Source organism: Brachyistius frenatus, unplaced genomic scaffold (assembly GCF_029030835.1).
Source record: "Brachyistius frenatus isolate BFR_SWC_R1_liver_20210118 unplaced genomic scaffold, ASM2903083v1 Contig_203, whole genome shotgun sequence".
Taxonomy (NCBI): domain Eukaryota; kingdom Metazoa; phylum Chordata; class Actinopteri; family Embiotocidae; genus Brachyistius; species Brachyistius frenatus.
The window spans coordinates 595,640-612,500 of NW_027210802.1; the positions used below are offsets into that span (position 1 = coordinate 595,640).

Sequence of the window (16,861 nt, forward strand, 5' to 3'; positions counted from 1 at the left end):
CAGCGATTGTGTTTGAGGGGCGTTCGCAGCAAACTCAACAAATCAGCCAGAGTAAACTGGAAGAACACCGCGATGAGTCGTCAGGGAGCACTTCCAAACGGACACTGTTCAGCGAACTGTCCAGACACAAGTGGGCCAAATGTGTGATTGACCCCGCCACAGGTTTCCATGAGGGGGTTCAACCTAGTGAGTCCCAGATCCAATCCAAAGCTGGCAGTCTGACCGCGGCTCTGGCCACTGACACGAGAATAAAGGACGCTGGAAAGCTGAACCCGAAGGAGAAGAAGCAGATGCTTGAGAGGGCTGTGCGAGCCGAGGTGCTGGTGCTGACGATGGTGTACCGAGATGGAACAACTCAGTTAGACCCAGAACAGGTGAGGATACGGCAACGCTCGTAGAGTAAGACGAAAAACCACGGGAAGAAAACGTGAGCATCGCTCGTTTGCGGCCACTGAAATTGACAGACTTGATTTTAGTTACAGATCAAGTCTGTAGTCTTGATTGGCCGAGTTATTGTCAAAATTCGTGAGAGGAACAGGTTCGCTGCTATCATCAAACACAAATCACTAGAAGTTGTATTATTCATTGAAAAATTCAGGTTTTTCCCCAAATCACTGATTTAAAAAGAACTTCTGTCAGGAAAGAAAGCCAGAGCTTTACCTCGTGCTTTACATCTCTACCACATCTCTCATGTCCTGCTGCCTCATTAACTGTTGGCCCCTGACTGTGCTGTTGCTAATTGTCTTCTCTGATCCTCCATACAGAAGCTCACTCCTCCGGTGTGTGGCCTCCTCGTACTGATGAGGAGTGATCTCTGCTACAGCACGCCGGAGGACTCGCTCGGGCCAAACGACCGTCTGGTCTACTTAAAACTGGAGCACACACCTGCATGGGCCCAGCAACAAGCACACCACAGCCAGGAGAGCTTCACCAGGTGTGTGTGTGTGTGTGTGTGTGTGTGTGTGTGTGTGTGTGTGTGTGTGTGTGTGTGTGTGTGTGTGTGTGTGTGTGTGTGTGTGTGTGTGTGTGTGTGTGTGTGTGTGTGTGTGTGTGTGTGTGTGTGTCAGAGAGATGTGAGTTCACAGTACACCCATTTGTTTTTTTGCATTTATCTGAAAAAAAAAACACTGACGTGTGTTTGCACTTCACACTGAAACAGGTGTGTGTGTGTGTGTGTGTGTGTGTGTGTGTGTGTGTGTGTGTGTGTGTGTGTGTGTGTGTGTGTGTGTGTGTGTGTGTGTGTGTGTGTGTCCCGTAGAGATTTGCTGCTACAGGTGCTATCAAGATCTCAACTGGTGGTGTGCTACAAAGCCAAGGATTTTCTCCGTACAACTCTGCAGGTCAACAAACGAGACCTCCACTGGAAACGAGGTAGGATACAGAAAAAAAAAACATGGAAACAATTACAAATAGAAAACTTTTCAACAATATAAAAACATAAATGCAGAAAGATGTTTGAAGTTTCTTCCTGAGAAAACAACACTTTGAAATATGATGATTATAGTTGATGAACAAGTCTGACAGAAAACACTTCCGCAGACATCTTTAATCAGTCACGATCCAAGATTTACACATTCAGTACTTTATAGACATGTAAAAAACCACAATATATTTATTATTCAATGTTCATTTTAACAAGCTTTTCTCTCTGCAGTGGCCGGCTGTCATATCCAGGACCCACAGGTGGCAGCGTGGCTCCTGGACCCTACAGATCCTTCCTCTTGCTACCAGGATCTTCTTAATAAACACTGTAAAAGAGCTCGGACAACGGCTGCCTTTGGTACCCAGAAGGTCTGTGGAGAAATTCATTGATCCCAGTTCAGAAAATACCAGGTGTCATTTCACGAGTAAGAAGGACCGAGATCTGAGCCAACTACAAAACACATTCTTGGAGCCGGCAGCCGTCGTAAACAATGCTGTGTTCATATTCACTGTTTCTCACCAAAATGCATTTTGTGTTTCCTGCGGACTAAAAAACAAAATTTGATTGCATTTTTTTGCTCATAAATCATTTACAAATCCAACTTTTAAAGTTTTACTTCATGAAGTAAATTCACACGACAAAATCTTCCTAATCCTAGTACTTCTCTCTGCTCTGTTTAGGTTTCTCAGATCATCTCAGGTCTCTATTGGCTCTACAGACTTAACATGAAGCTACATTCTGAACTACAGGTTGGCTGAGTGCACACACACACACACACACACACACACACACACACACACACACACACACACACACACACACACACACACACACACACACACACACACACACACAATTACCTGTACGTACAACATACACAAATGGCCTGACTGACTATCTGCGTCCAGACTCGGGGGCTTTGGGAGCTCTACTCCAACATGGAGCTGAAAATGATCCCCGTTCTGGCAGGTGAGCACCACTTTGGTTTTGTTCTTCACTGCACATTAATCATTGTTTTAAAAACTAAAAACCTCTTGACATTTTTATGAAGAAAAACCCATGAAAAACCAGAATATAATGTCAGTTTCAACCCAATTATAATAGGCTGAATTAGAAGCACTATGATATGCAAATGGTTTAATTCTTAATAGCAGTTTGTTAAAGCTGTTACTAATAGACACGATCATGACCCTTATAATATTAGAACAAAAAGCAGTTGTCTACATCTATAAATATTATTAATACTTGACATGAACTGTATCTTGTGAATCATGAAATACTTGTTGTTTCAGCCATGGAGAGCCACCACATCCACGTGGACAAAGAGGCCCTGAGGAGAACGTCAGACCTGCTCGGGGTGAGTCAGCATCAAGGCACGAAAACAAACTTTTGTGGTCCATTTGATGCTGCGGCTGCTGGATTTTAAATTTCACAAATGGTGTTATAAATAGAGCCAAATAATTTGTCTAAAAGACGAGTTTTAATATAGCTGCTGGCACAGTGAACAAATTTATCTCCCGCTGCCAGGAGTTTTCAGCATTTGGCTCAGGGTTGATGTTAATTTATAACTCAACACAACAATGAAGCAAGAGCAGCATATTAATTCTGCTCAGTGAGTTTAAAGATGGACAAGCTGATTTCATGCAGTTTCATTTAATCTTTATTTCAGTGCCTTGTTTCATGTGAAACACTAAAATGTGTGTTCATATTGTCCCTGTATGCCACGCCTGACGTTATACTATCAGGTGCCTTCATTACGTAACAGCTGTTTGCATTAACAAGTAGCAAGTTGAGCATCAAGCTTCGTTTCCTTACTGTCTGTTCATTTTCCATTTGTCGGAACTAAAAGTTAGAATACACTACATCTCTGATGTTGGACCGAGGCCACACTACAGTGACTCACTGTACCACCTTATGGTAGCCAGCGGTATTACAAGGCAAGAAGACACAAGCTGGTTAACATGCTAACTCCTGTTGAAAGATGGGGTTTAGTACTTATTTGAATGTTTTAACCTAAAACATTAAGCAACACAATGCATCACCACACACATCACATAACACCTTCTATACATACGTTCTGGTTTCTTTTCTTTTTATTTGCATAAGAAATGCATCTAATCTATGAAATAAGAAGTTTTGTTTGCGTTATTGTCTTAAAATTTGATCAGTCCTGTTTAACAGCTGTCATGTCTTTTATATTAAACAAACCTAATGGAAAAGCACCTCTGGGAAATTTACTTATTTCCCAGCCTGTGTATGGGTATGATGTTCAGGGTCAGCTCAGATCTGTATTGCCTTCCTCCGAGCTGGGTGATTTTAAGTCTGGCTGCTGAAACACAGTGCAGTAGGCAGCTGCTGTATTAATACAAATGAGGTGGGAGGATATGAGAAACAGGAGAAGCCTCTGGAAAAAAAAAAATCCCCAAGAGCTGCAGAAGGAAAGAAAAATACTATTTCTGTTTTTGGTCTTGTGGGTAGGATTAGTGATGTGGTGGGTGGATGTTCTCTGGGGACATGTCCTGTTTACACGCAGATAAAAAACACTTCTGGAGACGAGAGAGCGACCACGGACGCACAAAGATATATACATATACAGATGTTGTGGGCAGACGTGCTGAAGAACACGCACATCTGAGTTTTTGCTGCTATAGAAGCAACACGCACTCTTAAAACTCAATTACAACTCTTGCATGCGCCAGCAGGGATGTTGTTGTGGAGAGCGTCTTGATGTCTTGCAGTGTTTCTATAAATAGGATGGATAGTTTGCCTTTTTTCCTTTGTGAGGCGGTGCTGCAGGAAGGCACATCGCTGTCTGCCAACACAGTAAGGCGGGGAAGGCTTTTGCCGACGGCTGCAGAGTTGAATGTGTGTGTGTGTGTGTGTGTGTGTGCGTGCGTGCGTCTGTGTGTGCGTCTGTGTGTGTGTGTGTGCGTGTGTGCGTGCGTGTGTGTGTGTGTGTGTGTGTCTGAGTTTGTCTGAGAACGCAGTCACGCATGTCGCCGCTCTGTCGTGTCGGATTTCTTTTGGTCCGAGCTGTCCAGTTCACTTGTCTGAACACCAAACGTTTCCTGTCCGTCAGGCTGCATCGTACAAACATGCTCGCGATGCTCTTTTTGTCTTTCCAGACAGAATCATTTAATCCCACCTCATACGCCTCCTTCTACGTCCTGTATGTGCTGTCAGACGCTGCCAGTCAGGACATCTCGCTGCCGACATCCAACTCATCAGGATCAAACATTTCTGATGGTGTGACATGCGTTAATCTCTCAGCTCCCTGCCGTCTCCTCGCTGTGTGTGTTTGTGTGTCAAACACAGTACTGAGGCGCTGCCATCCAATATTGATGAGGCAGTCTGGAGCTCGCTCCGGGCAGTGGGGGTGGAGGGTGGAGAGGAAAGTACATATTTTGGAGTTCAGGCACATGTCTGCCAGCTAACCCCAATCTCCCTCTTTCCTTTCTCCTTCTCTGTCTCTTTATATTTCTCTCTTCTCTCGCGCCGCCCTCCTCTCTGTCTCTGCCATCGTTGTTTTACTTCCCTTTTCTTTTCATTTTCGTCAAGTTTTGTGTGATTATCTTGTCTCAAATGTCATTTCCTATCAAGGTCCATTCCTTCTGACGTTCCTCTCCATTTTCTCCTCTTTAGAAATTGTTTTCTCATCTACCCACTCTGGCATTTGCATCACAATTTTAACTTGTTTTCAGCCCTCCCGCTGACACATTTTCTCCATCCCATAATCCCAGATCTGTCACTCCATTACTCTTTCTGTCTGTTGTGTCTCATTTCATCACCCTGTTCCCCTCCTTCTTTTTGTTTTTCTACTCTCTTCCCTCCTTCTCTTGTTATCCTGTCAAGTTTGTGAAGTACTTCAGTCTGACTTGTAATGAGCTGTTGTGTGTGTGTGTGTGTGTGTGTGTGTGTGTGTGTGTGTGTGTGTGTGTGTGTGTGTGTGTGTGTGTGTGTGTGTGTGTGTGTGTGTGTGTGTGTATCATAGTCATAAAAAAAACAATAAAATAGATTAAAAAAATTAAAATTGTACAAACTGGATTTTTATTTTTTATTTTTTTATCTATCTCCATTTGCTCCTTTATTCCCTCATTTATTTTTCAGCATTATCTCGCTTTCATCTTTAGAAGTTTTTGTCAAGTGCCTCTACCTTTCTCTGCTGGCTTCTATCACACTTCCTCCCTTTTTCTTTTTTTTTACAGCCCGTGTGCCTCGTTTCTCTCCTTCCCTATGACTTGATCACGCTTTTATTGCCTTTCTACCATTTATTTTCCCTTTACTTCCTCTCTTTCTCTCTCTTTTTTTTTATCATCTTGCATGTGTTGGCTGTCCTGGGAAATAAAGTTTATTCTGTATTAATGACAGGATCATCAAGTCCTCTCTTGCTCTCTGTGTGTTAAAGATTCATTGTCTTTATGTGTAAAATCACCATAAAACATGATCCATCACACGCAGAGAGGAAACCAATGGCAACCCAGGCATAAGGCAGCATGACTAAGGGTATTTTCATTTTTAAGCCTCTTTTTAAAATATTTGTGTGTTTTTCATACTTTGTGTGTATTCGACTGTGTCATTTGTCTGTGTGTGATCTTAATGCGCTTCCTGTGTGACTGAAGTGTGCAGTAAGCGGATTAATATAGTTCTCTTTCATTTTGGCCATTGAAAGGAAGCAGAAATTCGACAAGTTTAGTGTCGCACATATTAAAGAGTTCTCTCCTCAAATAACCTCCGGAGCTTCACTGCAGGGTTCACTCTCAGGTCTGGGGAAGGAGAAAAGTTTCTCTGCCAGCTAACAGCCACGAGGCGACAGAAATGACTTATCCTAACCATATTGTCATAAATACTCTGCTGTCTCAGTGTTTTAATTGGCTTCATATCCACTGAGTGATAGACTGGTTAATCTGGAAGAAGTCTGACAAAGATGCTGTAATGGAATGATAAACAGTCCGTGGTATGAATGTAAATCCTGCTTTTGGGTGTTATTTAAAAAAAATCGAGACAGAAAACAGGACAATTATTCTTATTAGTTTTTATCATTGTTATTAATCATTTATCAGTCTTATTTCTTAAATGGAACAGTGAGCACTGTGTTGAATCTCAAAAAGAATTACAAAATTATAGCGTTTGAATAATCACACACAAACTGACAGCAGGTAATCTGAATATAGGTTCTCATTGTCATCTGCCAGTAATGACGCATAAAACCTTGGATTTGTTTCATTTACTGTCTGACTCAAAGCTGAATGAACTCCTGTGGGTCAGCTGGTGTGAACGCTATCATTGGTATTTGTTGTAACCGGCACTACATCCGTTAGGGAGGTGAAGGTTGTTAATCGTCTGACTTTGATCTTCAGATCGTCAGTAATCGCCGGTCGGCTTATGAGGCTTTTGGTGAAATAAAAGATACATGAGCCAACAGTGATTTTCTCTCCGTCTGTGTCTGTCAGACTAAAATGAAACAGTTGGAGCAGGAGGCCCATCGAGCAGCTGGACAAATATTCCTGGTGACCAGCAACACTCAGCTACGAACAGTATGTGGCTTCATGTTTGCAGCTGTGTGCTGTATTTATGCACACGTGTTTCTCTGTGTATTTTTCTATGTTTTATGTATGTCTCCGTGTTGTGGATCTGCAATGTTTGCAGGTTCTGTTTGAGAAGCTGCGCCTCCACGAGCGCTGTGAGAACAAGAAGCTTCCCAAGACCATCAACAAACAACAGCAGTCAACATCAGAAGCTGCAGTACGGCGCGCAGACACACAAACACACACAGATACACACAGATATGTTAATTTGACCTTCAAATCTCCTTTAATCTGACAAAACCAGCTCGGTCTTATTTGATATTCCAGGAGGTGGACTGAACAAGCATGCACGCTGAGTTTACATCCTCGCACACAAGTACAGTGTCTGTTTACGTATCAATAAGGAGACAAAAGGAAAATAACAGTGAAAAGGGACAAAAACTACAACAGACTTGCTACAAAACAAATAACCGAGTCACTTTAAAAGTTGCCATTGAGCCCTTTAATACTTTTTTTCATGTCTTTTCTGACCTGTTTTGTTGCAGCTGCTGCAGCTTCAGGATCTGCACCCTCTGCCGAAGATCATTCTGGAGTACAGACAGGTCAGTCCTGTTTCCAACTCATCTTATTTATGAAAGTCCAAAGCCAAAAGGTTGAAGGGTTCCTTGTCATCAAAATCAAAGTTCGAGTCACCCATTGTACGTTATAAACAATCCCTTCAAGAAGTTCAATGTTTAGCTCTTCTGTTCGAGGGCTGAATTAAAGTACAAGGATTAAGTGTGCAATATTATAACATCATGTAATAAATAGTTGCATTGTTGCCCGCCAGGTTCACAAAATCAAGTCCACTTTTGTTGACGGGATTCTCTCATGCATGATGAGCAAGGTGAGCCAACAGCTGCTTTCTTTCATTTTTATGGCTGAACTGTCCACAACATAACAAAAACATAAACTTCACCGAAAGGAAGTCTTCCAAACAGGATCTTTTTCAACTGTGGAACAGTTTTGCTCTCTGAGATATGGTATGTTCCAGGCTTTTTCTCCTTCAGGCTCAAACAACAAAAACAAGAGTGTTAAACCTAAAGTTGAGAGTTGCTGCAGGCTACAAGGACTCAAACAGATCTCACAGCTTTTGTTTTCATGCACCAGAACAGTTCCTACAAGCTGCTTGACAAACCCATCTTTCTCCTCTTCACCTTTAAAGGTGCTGCTGGTGTGAATGTCAGCATCATTATACTGTTGTGCTTAGTACAGCAACTGTAGAGGGTAATGCTGTAGGCTTTTTCATAGATGTTTGGAACAACTACAGCACACGCTGTAACAGAGTGGATGAGGTGGGGTTGCACCACCCCTACAGCAGAGAGGCTCTGCTGGAGTAATAACAGTGAAACCTCTTGTCAGAGCTGGACTCCTGAAGCTGTTTTTTTGCTTCCACTGCTGTATTAATTTGTCAGAAGAGAGCTGCAGCTCTACGTCTGACTGTTCCTCCGCTACACCAGTCTGGTGCGAGCTTTGTGTTTGTGAGCAGCAGCTTGTGTTTGTCAATCTGTGTTTACTCATTGCTACAAATGAGTCTGTCTGGCGATCTCCGGAGCTGTTTGGCTTCTGGTGGTGGTGATTCATATAGTGGTCTTCTGGACAAGAGCGGGCAGCAATCCCAGCCAGGGAAGGGTGCTGAAGAAAGAAAACAAATATTCACAACTCGTAACATGTATACTTGTGGTTTGATGCAACATTAAATACAAAGTAGGAGCAGGTGATATATTCTGAGAAAAATAATTTGTGACTTTAAGATCTACCATTGTGAAATAATAACATGAAATAGCTGAACATCAAGATTTTTTACTGCTGCATATCTCAGTTCTACGTCTACCAAAATGCAGCAAACTGACATCTGACTTATCAATTTAAATGTGTTATTGCCAATAAAGTGATTATGTCTAATCAGCACAATAATACTGCACAGCACGTATGTAATCATTGAAGTATAGTTGAGCATTTACAATACAATAAACTCGCTCAAAGTCGCTTCTTATTCAACTACAGCTACTATTCATGAATCAGTTCCTAATTTGTCAGGTTAATACTTTTGGCTGTAGCCAGATGTTTAACAATAAAGATAGCAGCTGTCGTTTTTTAGGCCGAATTGGATGAAGATCTATTGAAACACGAGAGATCTCATAGCTGACTCAAACGTGTATATTCTGGGATGCAAATATTTCATTACGTCACGTATGTTGCTGTAGTAATATGTTGGATTTCACAGTTTATTTATGTGCAACTTTCTTTACACCTCTGTGTCTCTGACACATCAGAACTACATTTCGTCTACATGGTACCAGACGAGCGCTGTGACTGGGAGAATCTCTGCTAAACACCCAGTAAGTAGACGCAGCCCTCCTTTCCTACAGATTCTGTGTGATTCCTTTTTTGTTAAATGTGTGAAATAGTTATATAGTTCGGAGAACGAAGCAGGCCTGAGCTGTCCGGTAGCGGAGCTGTCCGTGGTGCTGAACTGCAGGCAAGCCAACCATAATGGAAACAGAAAGGCTTCAGTGTACGTGTCACTTAGAATTAGGCAAGTTAATTGCGTACAACTCGGGTTTATTTTCCCACAGGGTGAGAAAGCACTTTTAATTTCTGTTCTGTAATTCTTGTTTAATGTCTTGACACAAACATTTGTATTATTAGTCAAATCTAATGAAAGAATAATCAAACGAAACTCAATTTCTTTGATGCAAACTTTCGATGCTTCCACATTCGTTGCCACAGAAGTCCATCGGTTGGTGCTTAGAAGTTTGCATTCAAAGAGCTGTACACATAAAGTCACACACTGGTTGTATTTGTAAAAAAACAAAAACAGAAGGAGGCTGTCGGGGTTTTCAGCACCTTTATATACCCTTCAAAAATCTCTGATATAATTTTCATTCCTTATGTTCTTTCTTCCTTCATGTTGCTGTTTCTTTGACTGTCTGCCTCTCTCTTACGTTCTTCTTTCTCCCACGTCTCCCTCGTCAGAGACCCTTTGATGTAGCTGACTGCAGAGTAATTACAAACACGCTCACCCTTGAACGCTGAGTTCCCACAGACGCAGATGTTGAAATGTTTCGGGATTGTTATGTAACAGGAAGCCGGAGGTTTCTGTCTGTGAGCTGTGTTTACGAGGTGTTTCTGAAAGACAGCAGGCCGGTGTTTAAACCATCAGTATGAATAAGGGTGTGTGTGTGTGTGTGTGTGTGTGTGTGTGTGTGTGTGTGTGTGTGTGTGTGTGTGTGTGTGTGTGTGTGTGTGTGTGTGTGTGTGTTTGAAGTGACTGGTTGAAGTCAGTGAAATAGACCTTGTGAAATATTCATTGTTCCTTGAGCAGACACGCACACATGAACAAAGAATAGGTGAGGCACAAAGAGAAAGTCTTAAATCTTCGAAGAAATGTTTTCGTCATGATTTCATATTTCTGAGTCTTACTTTTTTAGACTTTGTTCGTTTTGCCTTTGTACCAGGCACTCATCGGTTTCAGGTGCCTCAGCAGTATAAAAATCCAGAAGCAAAAAAACGAATGCAAAACAATGTTTGAAGCAATTTGAGAGCCTGTGGTATCCTTTGTGAAACGATCCGCAGCAGATGTATGACGCACGTACAACGGTTAATTGACTAAAACATGCAAAACCATGGAAGCCTGCAGAATGCAGCTGATTCAGACCTTCGTCTAATTATACCGTTAGCGGTCATAAAATCAATCTGCTGAATTGTAGCCGCCGAACAAAAGCGCAGGTTTAGCCGATCAGTTGTAAGACAGGTCATTGATTTTATTAAGGTGTAATTACTTACAGGAGGAATGAATAACGTCAAGTCTGTGTCTCTCTGAGGTCGTAGCTCTTAATCTTACTACTAAAAGGTTTTTATTCTTATCGGTTAAAAATCTGCAATTTTACTGAAATTGTGTTTTGTGTCATTATTCAGTGTCTTTATATTGAGGAAATACGAGTCTTTCAGAGAGGTTTTAATAACGGGGGTTCTTTAACGAGTATGTCACGAGCTGAGTGAAAGTGTGCGGTGGTTTGGTTTGGTGGAGCTCAGCTATGTGAATTCATGCTAGTGTGTCCACTGTGGCCAAAAATACATCTTTCATTTTTGTCAAAGTAGCTCTCAGAGGAAAAAAGGTTGGATACCCCTGTTGTAGACCATGAGGGAATGTTAAGCAACATTTTATTGTTGCGTTGTGGGAGATAATTATTGTGTTTAAATTGAGAATTTGTTTACATAAAGAATAAATAAATAGTTGAGTAAATTCATGAAATTGCCATCAGAAGTAAAGCCAGTAGTTTCATGTTATTAAAGGAAACAGTGCTGAGGAACATCAAAAACAAGCAGCTGCAAAGAAATAATATTTAATAATATTACACACACACACACACACACACACACACACACACACACACACACACACACACACACACACACACACACCATCCTCCCTCTCTCAGTATGGGACGATCGATAGTTCATTTCAACATTACCCTGCTGTCAGGCTCCATTGGTTCTGTCACTGGGTACTGCTCTATCTCTCTCTCACACACACACACACACACACACACACACACACACACACACACACACACACACACACACACACACACACACACACACACACACACACACACATATCCATGTAGCCTTGGAGACATTGAACTTTTCTAATCTCGCTCAGCGAGTTGCGAGCTACACATTGAATTGATGGAGCTGCTCCTGAATGATATATGTGGCCGTTGGGCAGCTGCTCTGTTCCCGCCGTCCAACACAGTCTGGGGATTTAGTTGAGCATCACATTAAGTGTGTGTGTGTGGATGCTTGTATGTTGGTGTTTTTTTCGGTGTTACATGTGAGGTTGGTCTTTGATGTGTTTATTGTACTATGACTGTAATTTGTTTCCAATGTAGGTGATAAAGATATGACCCTAAAATGCCGCGACAGGAAGATAAAGCTTGGTGCTCATTGTTTGGCGTGTTCAATTATGGGACGTCTTTGTGGCCAAGTTAAGACACACACCATCGACATTTTACTTCAGCACATATCCCCTTAGATGCAAAAAACACAGTTCCCTCAAGCGGAGGGTTTGAGATTAACCATCATAGATTATCAAGTAGCAGTCTGAAGTTTACTAGTGTGACAAAAACATTAACAATATAAGGTGATCCACACAGAAGTAGGTGCAGAAAAAGGATCTGTTAAAAACCCTCATGTATGTATTTATATATGTTATGCTTCTTAACTTGGAGATAAACTCTGCTGCTTTACTGTTCGAAGGAAGAGCATCATTTCACCGGTAGAGAGCCGGGATGAAGAGTCAACTCCCTCTAGTCTGGTTTTTCTCAAATTAAATTTATTATTCTGGCATAATTGAAGGTCTCGTAATCATTCTCATCATAATGTGCTGGTAGTTAATTGAAGTCTCACTCGGTGATCATCAAGCTGCAGCTTATAGTTGCAATGAGTGTTCTACCACTCACACATACAGCCATACATACACACACATATTCAAATGAGGAGTCTAGCGGGGGGGTTTAGCTTTCATCTGTTGTGGGTTCAATTGAGGTGAAGCCATACTGCAGTAAAAAAGAAAAAAGAGAAAGAGGTGCCTGAATAAAAACAGGACGGCCGTAAAAGTGGTGGTGAGTTTAAAGCGCTGAGGAGTGAGTCGAGGGAAGTGATGCTTTTCTCTTCTGCTTCAGCTGTTTTTATCTGCTAAAAGCACAAATATATGCAGCATATCAGCCTCAGCGAGTCTCTCGTGTCTTTCCTCATTTTACGTCCTTTTCCTGGTCTGTTTTTTTTTTTTTCTCTCTCTCTCCTTCTTTACTTTTTAACTCCATTTTTAATCTTCGTCTCCATTCCATCTCCTCAGTCGTTCTCGTCCTCTTCTCGTTTTGGTCTCTCTTTCCCTGAAACACTCGTCTTGGCACGTTAACACCCTTAACGTGGTGAAACCGAAGAAGGGAAATAAGATTGAACTCCCTCCTCCACCTTCATCCTGACTGATCGGAGCACTCGGAGAGGAAACAGACTGATGCAGTAACAGCTCTTCTCTCTCTTCCTCTCTGCACCTTTATGGCTTTGAAAGATTTATACACTCGTCCCGCCCACAAGTGCATCAAACTCACTCGCTCATGCAAATATGGAGGAAACCGATGTAAACAGGCACTTCTGCGTTCTTATTTTTTTTGGTGGGGGGGGGACGACCATTGTTTGCTCTGTGGGATCAAAGGCTGAAGTACAATGGGCTTCGTAAACGGTTTCTTTTCTTCATTCTTCTAATCTCTATTTCTCTCTTCACTGCATCCTTTCACCTGAACTTCATCCCACAGCAAGACGCAAAATCTCTGAATCATTTATCCGACAGATAAACCTCAGTTCACCTCGATATGGTGCAGTTTGTCTTTAACTGATCGATGAGTTATTAGAAAAATGCTTTATTTCATTATTGATGTTGTGTATTTTGTGCCATGACAGTGCAGCTGTGGATCTGTGTTTCCTTCTGTGCTTTTCATGCAGTTTAATGTTTGTTTAAGACGGTTATTAAATGTTTTCCACTGAAAGTCCTCCCAAGGCTGATCTCAGCACTTCCCCGAAAGTGTGTGTCATGTTCTCTGCTGTTTAACACACTCTGGTGCATATATACAGGCAGGAACACATTTGTGCATAATTGAACCCCGGCTATAATTTTATTTAAAAACATGTGAGACAGGAAAAGAGTGCTTTGGATTTGTGTTATTGATGTTCAGGAATATACCCTCTGCTGAAATTACCCTCAAATTATACAAATCTGAATGACTCTCTGTTTTTCTGTGTTTGTGTGCGTGTTAGTAAAACCACTATTCAACCTTTTAGCCAGTACACTTACGCAAAATATAGCAATAAATTGCCAATTCTCCAGGTGAAGACACAAATGGGTGTGAAGCCTGTTTGCTGGCTCCGGGTGTCGGTGTAAAGCCGACATGACGTAGAGACAGCGTTAGTAGGAGGATCAGGACGTGTTGGAGGAGTGACCGCCTCTCATTCAGCAGGTGAAACCAGAGAGATCTGCTGCTAATTAATACGTTTAAACTCATGAGTACATTAATGAGTATATATGCTAAATATCGAGATTCACTGATCCAACTTAGATTACTTGGTATTAGGGACAAAAGCACCAGCTCAGTTATCATTAAATCCCAGTGACTCGTCTTGGGGTTGAAGGAAGTAGAAGGTACCCACACAAAACCAGTTTTAGAGAGGATGAGTGTTTTCTCTTCTGCCATCTTGTAAATCTGAGCAGAGGTGAGTGTTTTTTGTGTTTTATTGTTCTAGGTGTCTAGAATAGGTTATTGTGTGTGTGTGTGTGTGTGTGTGTGTGTGTGTGTGTGCACACACACACACACACACACACACACAAGCAGGCGTGCTACCGAGTGTGCATGTAGACACGTATGTGTATTTGCATGTGTGCATATGTTCTGTGGTGAGTCATTAAATTGGTGCTGTGTGATTAAATTAGCGGCACACCAGCGCAGAGATTCAGTCGTCCCCATCTGTTGAACCAGCAGCTCCTCCGGAGACTCCGGCTCGGCTTCACCGCCGGGACACGTTCACGAACATGAAAGCGCCGGGAAAATCTGCAGTGCACCTTTCATTCAATTTACACTCACAATCCGTGTAATTAGTGCCAGATGCAGGAATACAGCACTGGAAATAGAGCTGGTCACTTCAGTGGTACGTGTGTAATGAATATATCGAGTGTTAAAAGGGGTGATTGGTGCACCGTGTTCAGGCTGCATGCAGAGCTTTAATGCCAGCTCAAGAGCACAGAAGCAGCATAGCAGACCCGAGTTCAGTGGACCTGGTCAGATAAGCCCTTTTATAAAAACCCTTCTGAGTGTAAGTCAGGCGGTAAAGAAATGACAATGTAGTAATACTGCATACAAATACAGCGTAATGGGATTTCAAAAGATTTACTCACATCGGGGTTCATTTAAAATGTTAAAACGATAAAGAGATAGTTTGCCGAACATGTAACTTGTGTGTTTTTAAGCGTCTGTAGGTGAATAGATCAGCTGTATCACAGAATTAGTGGACTTTTTTTAATAGTACAAACATGTCCTCAGACATTTTGACTCCATGAACATGTGAATGAAATATTCCCGATCCTGCAGCCAGAAGACAAACAGAGCTGGAAAGTTCTCAAGAAGCTGAAATTACATCCTGTAGAAAGCACAGTGAACGACATAAAATCAGTGAAACGTAGAAGTAGATCTGAAAGTCCTCTTGAAAGGAACTCTGGTCGTCTGAATATTCAAAATTAATAAGTACTGAAGTCAAATCAACAGAATTAGTCAGCCAAATCAAAGCATATCAGCCTATTGGCACACCTGGCAATATATTGAATATACAGTAATTAAACTGTCAGACCAGCAGGAGCCTCTGCTGAGCAGTCTGGTCTCATTTTGCTTTCCATAATAAAAACTGTGTTCATTTTGTTTGCTGAACAAAAAAATAATAAATTATAATAAATAATTTAAAAAAAACATAGTTCCCTGGGTCAGCAGATGCTTTGGTAGCAAGTGTCATCGTCCGGGGCCCTTCAGGGTCCACGCAGACCCACCGAAGGGCCAATAGGAGCCAATTTCAGCTCCGTTATGAGGACACTGTGAGCTCCTATTAGAAGAGGAGGAGGAATGAGAGCGTGTTGTTATGGAGAAGAAGGAGGGACACTGCTCATGGAGTCAGGGTGAAAAGAAAACACCAAAAACAAACATCTGCATGACTAAGTGCTCCATTCAGACTCAATGAGCCCGGCACAGGAATCCATGTGTCCCTCGATGCCTTGCACTTAGTTCCTCTAGTGTGTGTGTGTGTGTGTGTGTGTGTGTGTGTGTGTGTGTGTGTGTGTGTGTGTGTGTGTGTGTGTGTGTGTGTGTGTGTGTGTGTGTGTGTGTGTGTGTGTGTGTGTGTGTGTGTGTGTGTCTATCTGTGTCTGACAGACAGACACAGACAGACAGACAGTTGATATTTTACATTGTGTGTGTGTGTGATGTACCTATTTGTGTCAGCTCACACATGTAAATATGAATAGAGGAGGAATGACAACAACAACACCAGCCACCATTTAATGGAGCCTGCCCTGCACCAGAGCTCAAGCTTCTGTGTGTGTGTGTGTGTGTGTGTGTGTGTGTGTGTGTGTGTGTGTGTGTGTGTGTGTGTGTGTGTGTGTGTGTGTGTGTGTGTGTGTGTGTGTGTGTGTGTGTGTGTGTGTGTGTGTGTGTGTGTGCGTGCACATCTTAATGTGCATACACGCCCTCTGTGTTTTCCAGCCGATGTGTTTGTGCTGCTATTCATCTCTGCACAAGTTTTGGAGACTTAATGGACAGAATGCTGTTAACGGGGGGACGTGAGTTCTCAGCCGACCTGTCTGACTCCAGCTGGGTCCAAAATGAACTGTCCCTCACAGTCAGGGTGGTAATGACTTAGACCACATACGGGGGTGTGTGTGTGTGTGTGGGAGGGGGGGGGGTGAAGTTTGATTTATGCTGCCGTCACTGCAACACTGGATGATGGGAAAACCAAGGAGTCACATAAAAACACTGAATCACCTGCAACACACACACACAGCTCCTCCATCACCTACATGACCTGGAGTGTGTATTTGAGTGGAGGTGGAAGGTGGAAGGAAGTAGAAATGTGTGTGTGTGTGTGTGCGTGCGTGCGTGCGTGCGTGCGTGCTTATCACTGGTGCCTGTTCCCTGATGTATTCTTTCCTCTGTCCACACCCTGCCACTGCAGTCCTGTCTTTTCACACACACACACACACACACACACACACACACACACACACACACACACACACACACACACATCCCCTCTCCTCTCCCCCGCCTCCCTC

General features: G+C 42.4%; 1 protein-coding gene across 1 annotated transcript in view; it reads left to right on the forward strand.

The window, feature by feature from the left end:
• The window catches only part of poln (polymerase (DNA directed) nu), a 44,619-nt gene that overhangs the window by 6,316 nt on the left and 21,442 nt on the right, over window positions 1-16,861 (forward strand). The window contains exons 8-19 of the mRNA XM_069719004.1: window positions 30-374; window positions 765-934; window positions 1,259-1,371; window positions 1,655-1,791; window positions 2,104-2,172; window positions 2,332-2,392; window positions 2,716-2,780; window positions 6,874-6,957; window positions 7,070-7,165; window positions 7,494-7,550; window positions 7,778-7,834; window positions 9,264-9,329. Coding sequence (XP_069575105.1) covers window positions 30-374; window positions 765-934; window positions 1,259-1,371; window positions 1,655-1,791; window positions 2,104-2,172; window positions 2,332-2,392; window positions 2,716-2,780; window positions 6,874-6,957; window positions 7,070-7,165; window positions 7,494-7,550; window positions 7,778-7,834; window positions 9,264-9,329 — 1,320 coding nt within the window. The remainder of the gene's footprint in view (window positions 1-29; window positions 375-764; window positions 935-1,258; window positions 1,372-1,654; window positions 1,792-2,103; window positions 2,173-2,331; window positions 2,393-2,715; window positions 2,781-6,873; window positions 6,958-7,069; window positions 7,166-7,493; window positions 7,551-7,777; window positions 7,835-9,263; window positions 9,330-16,861) is intronic.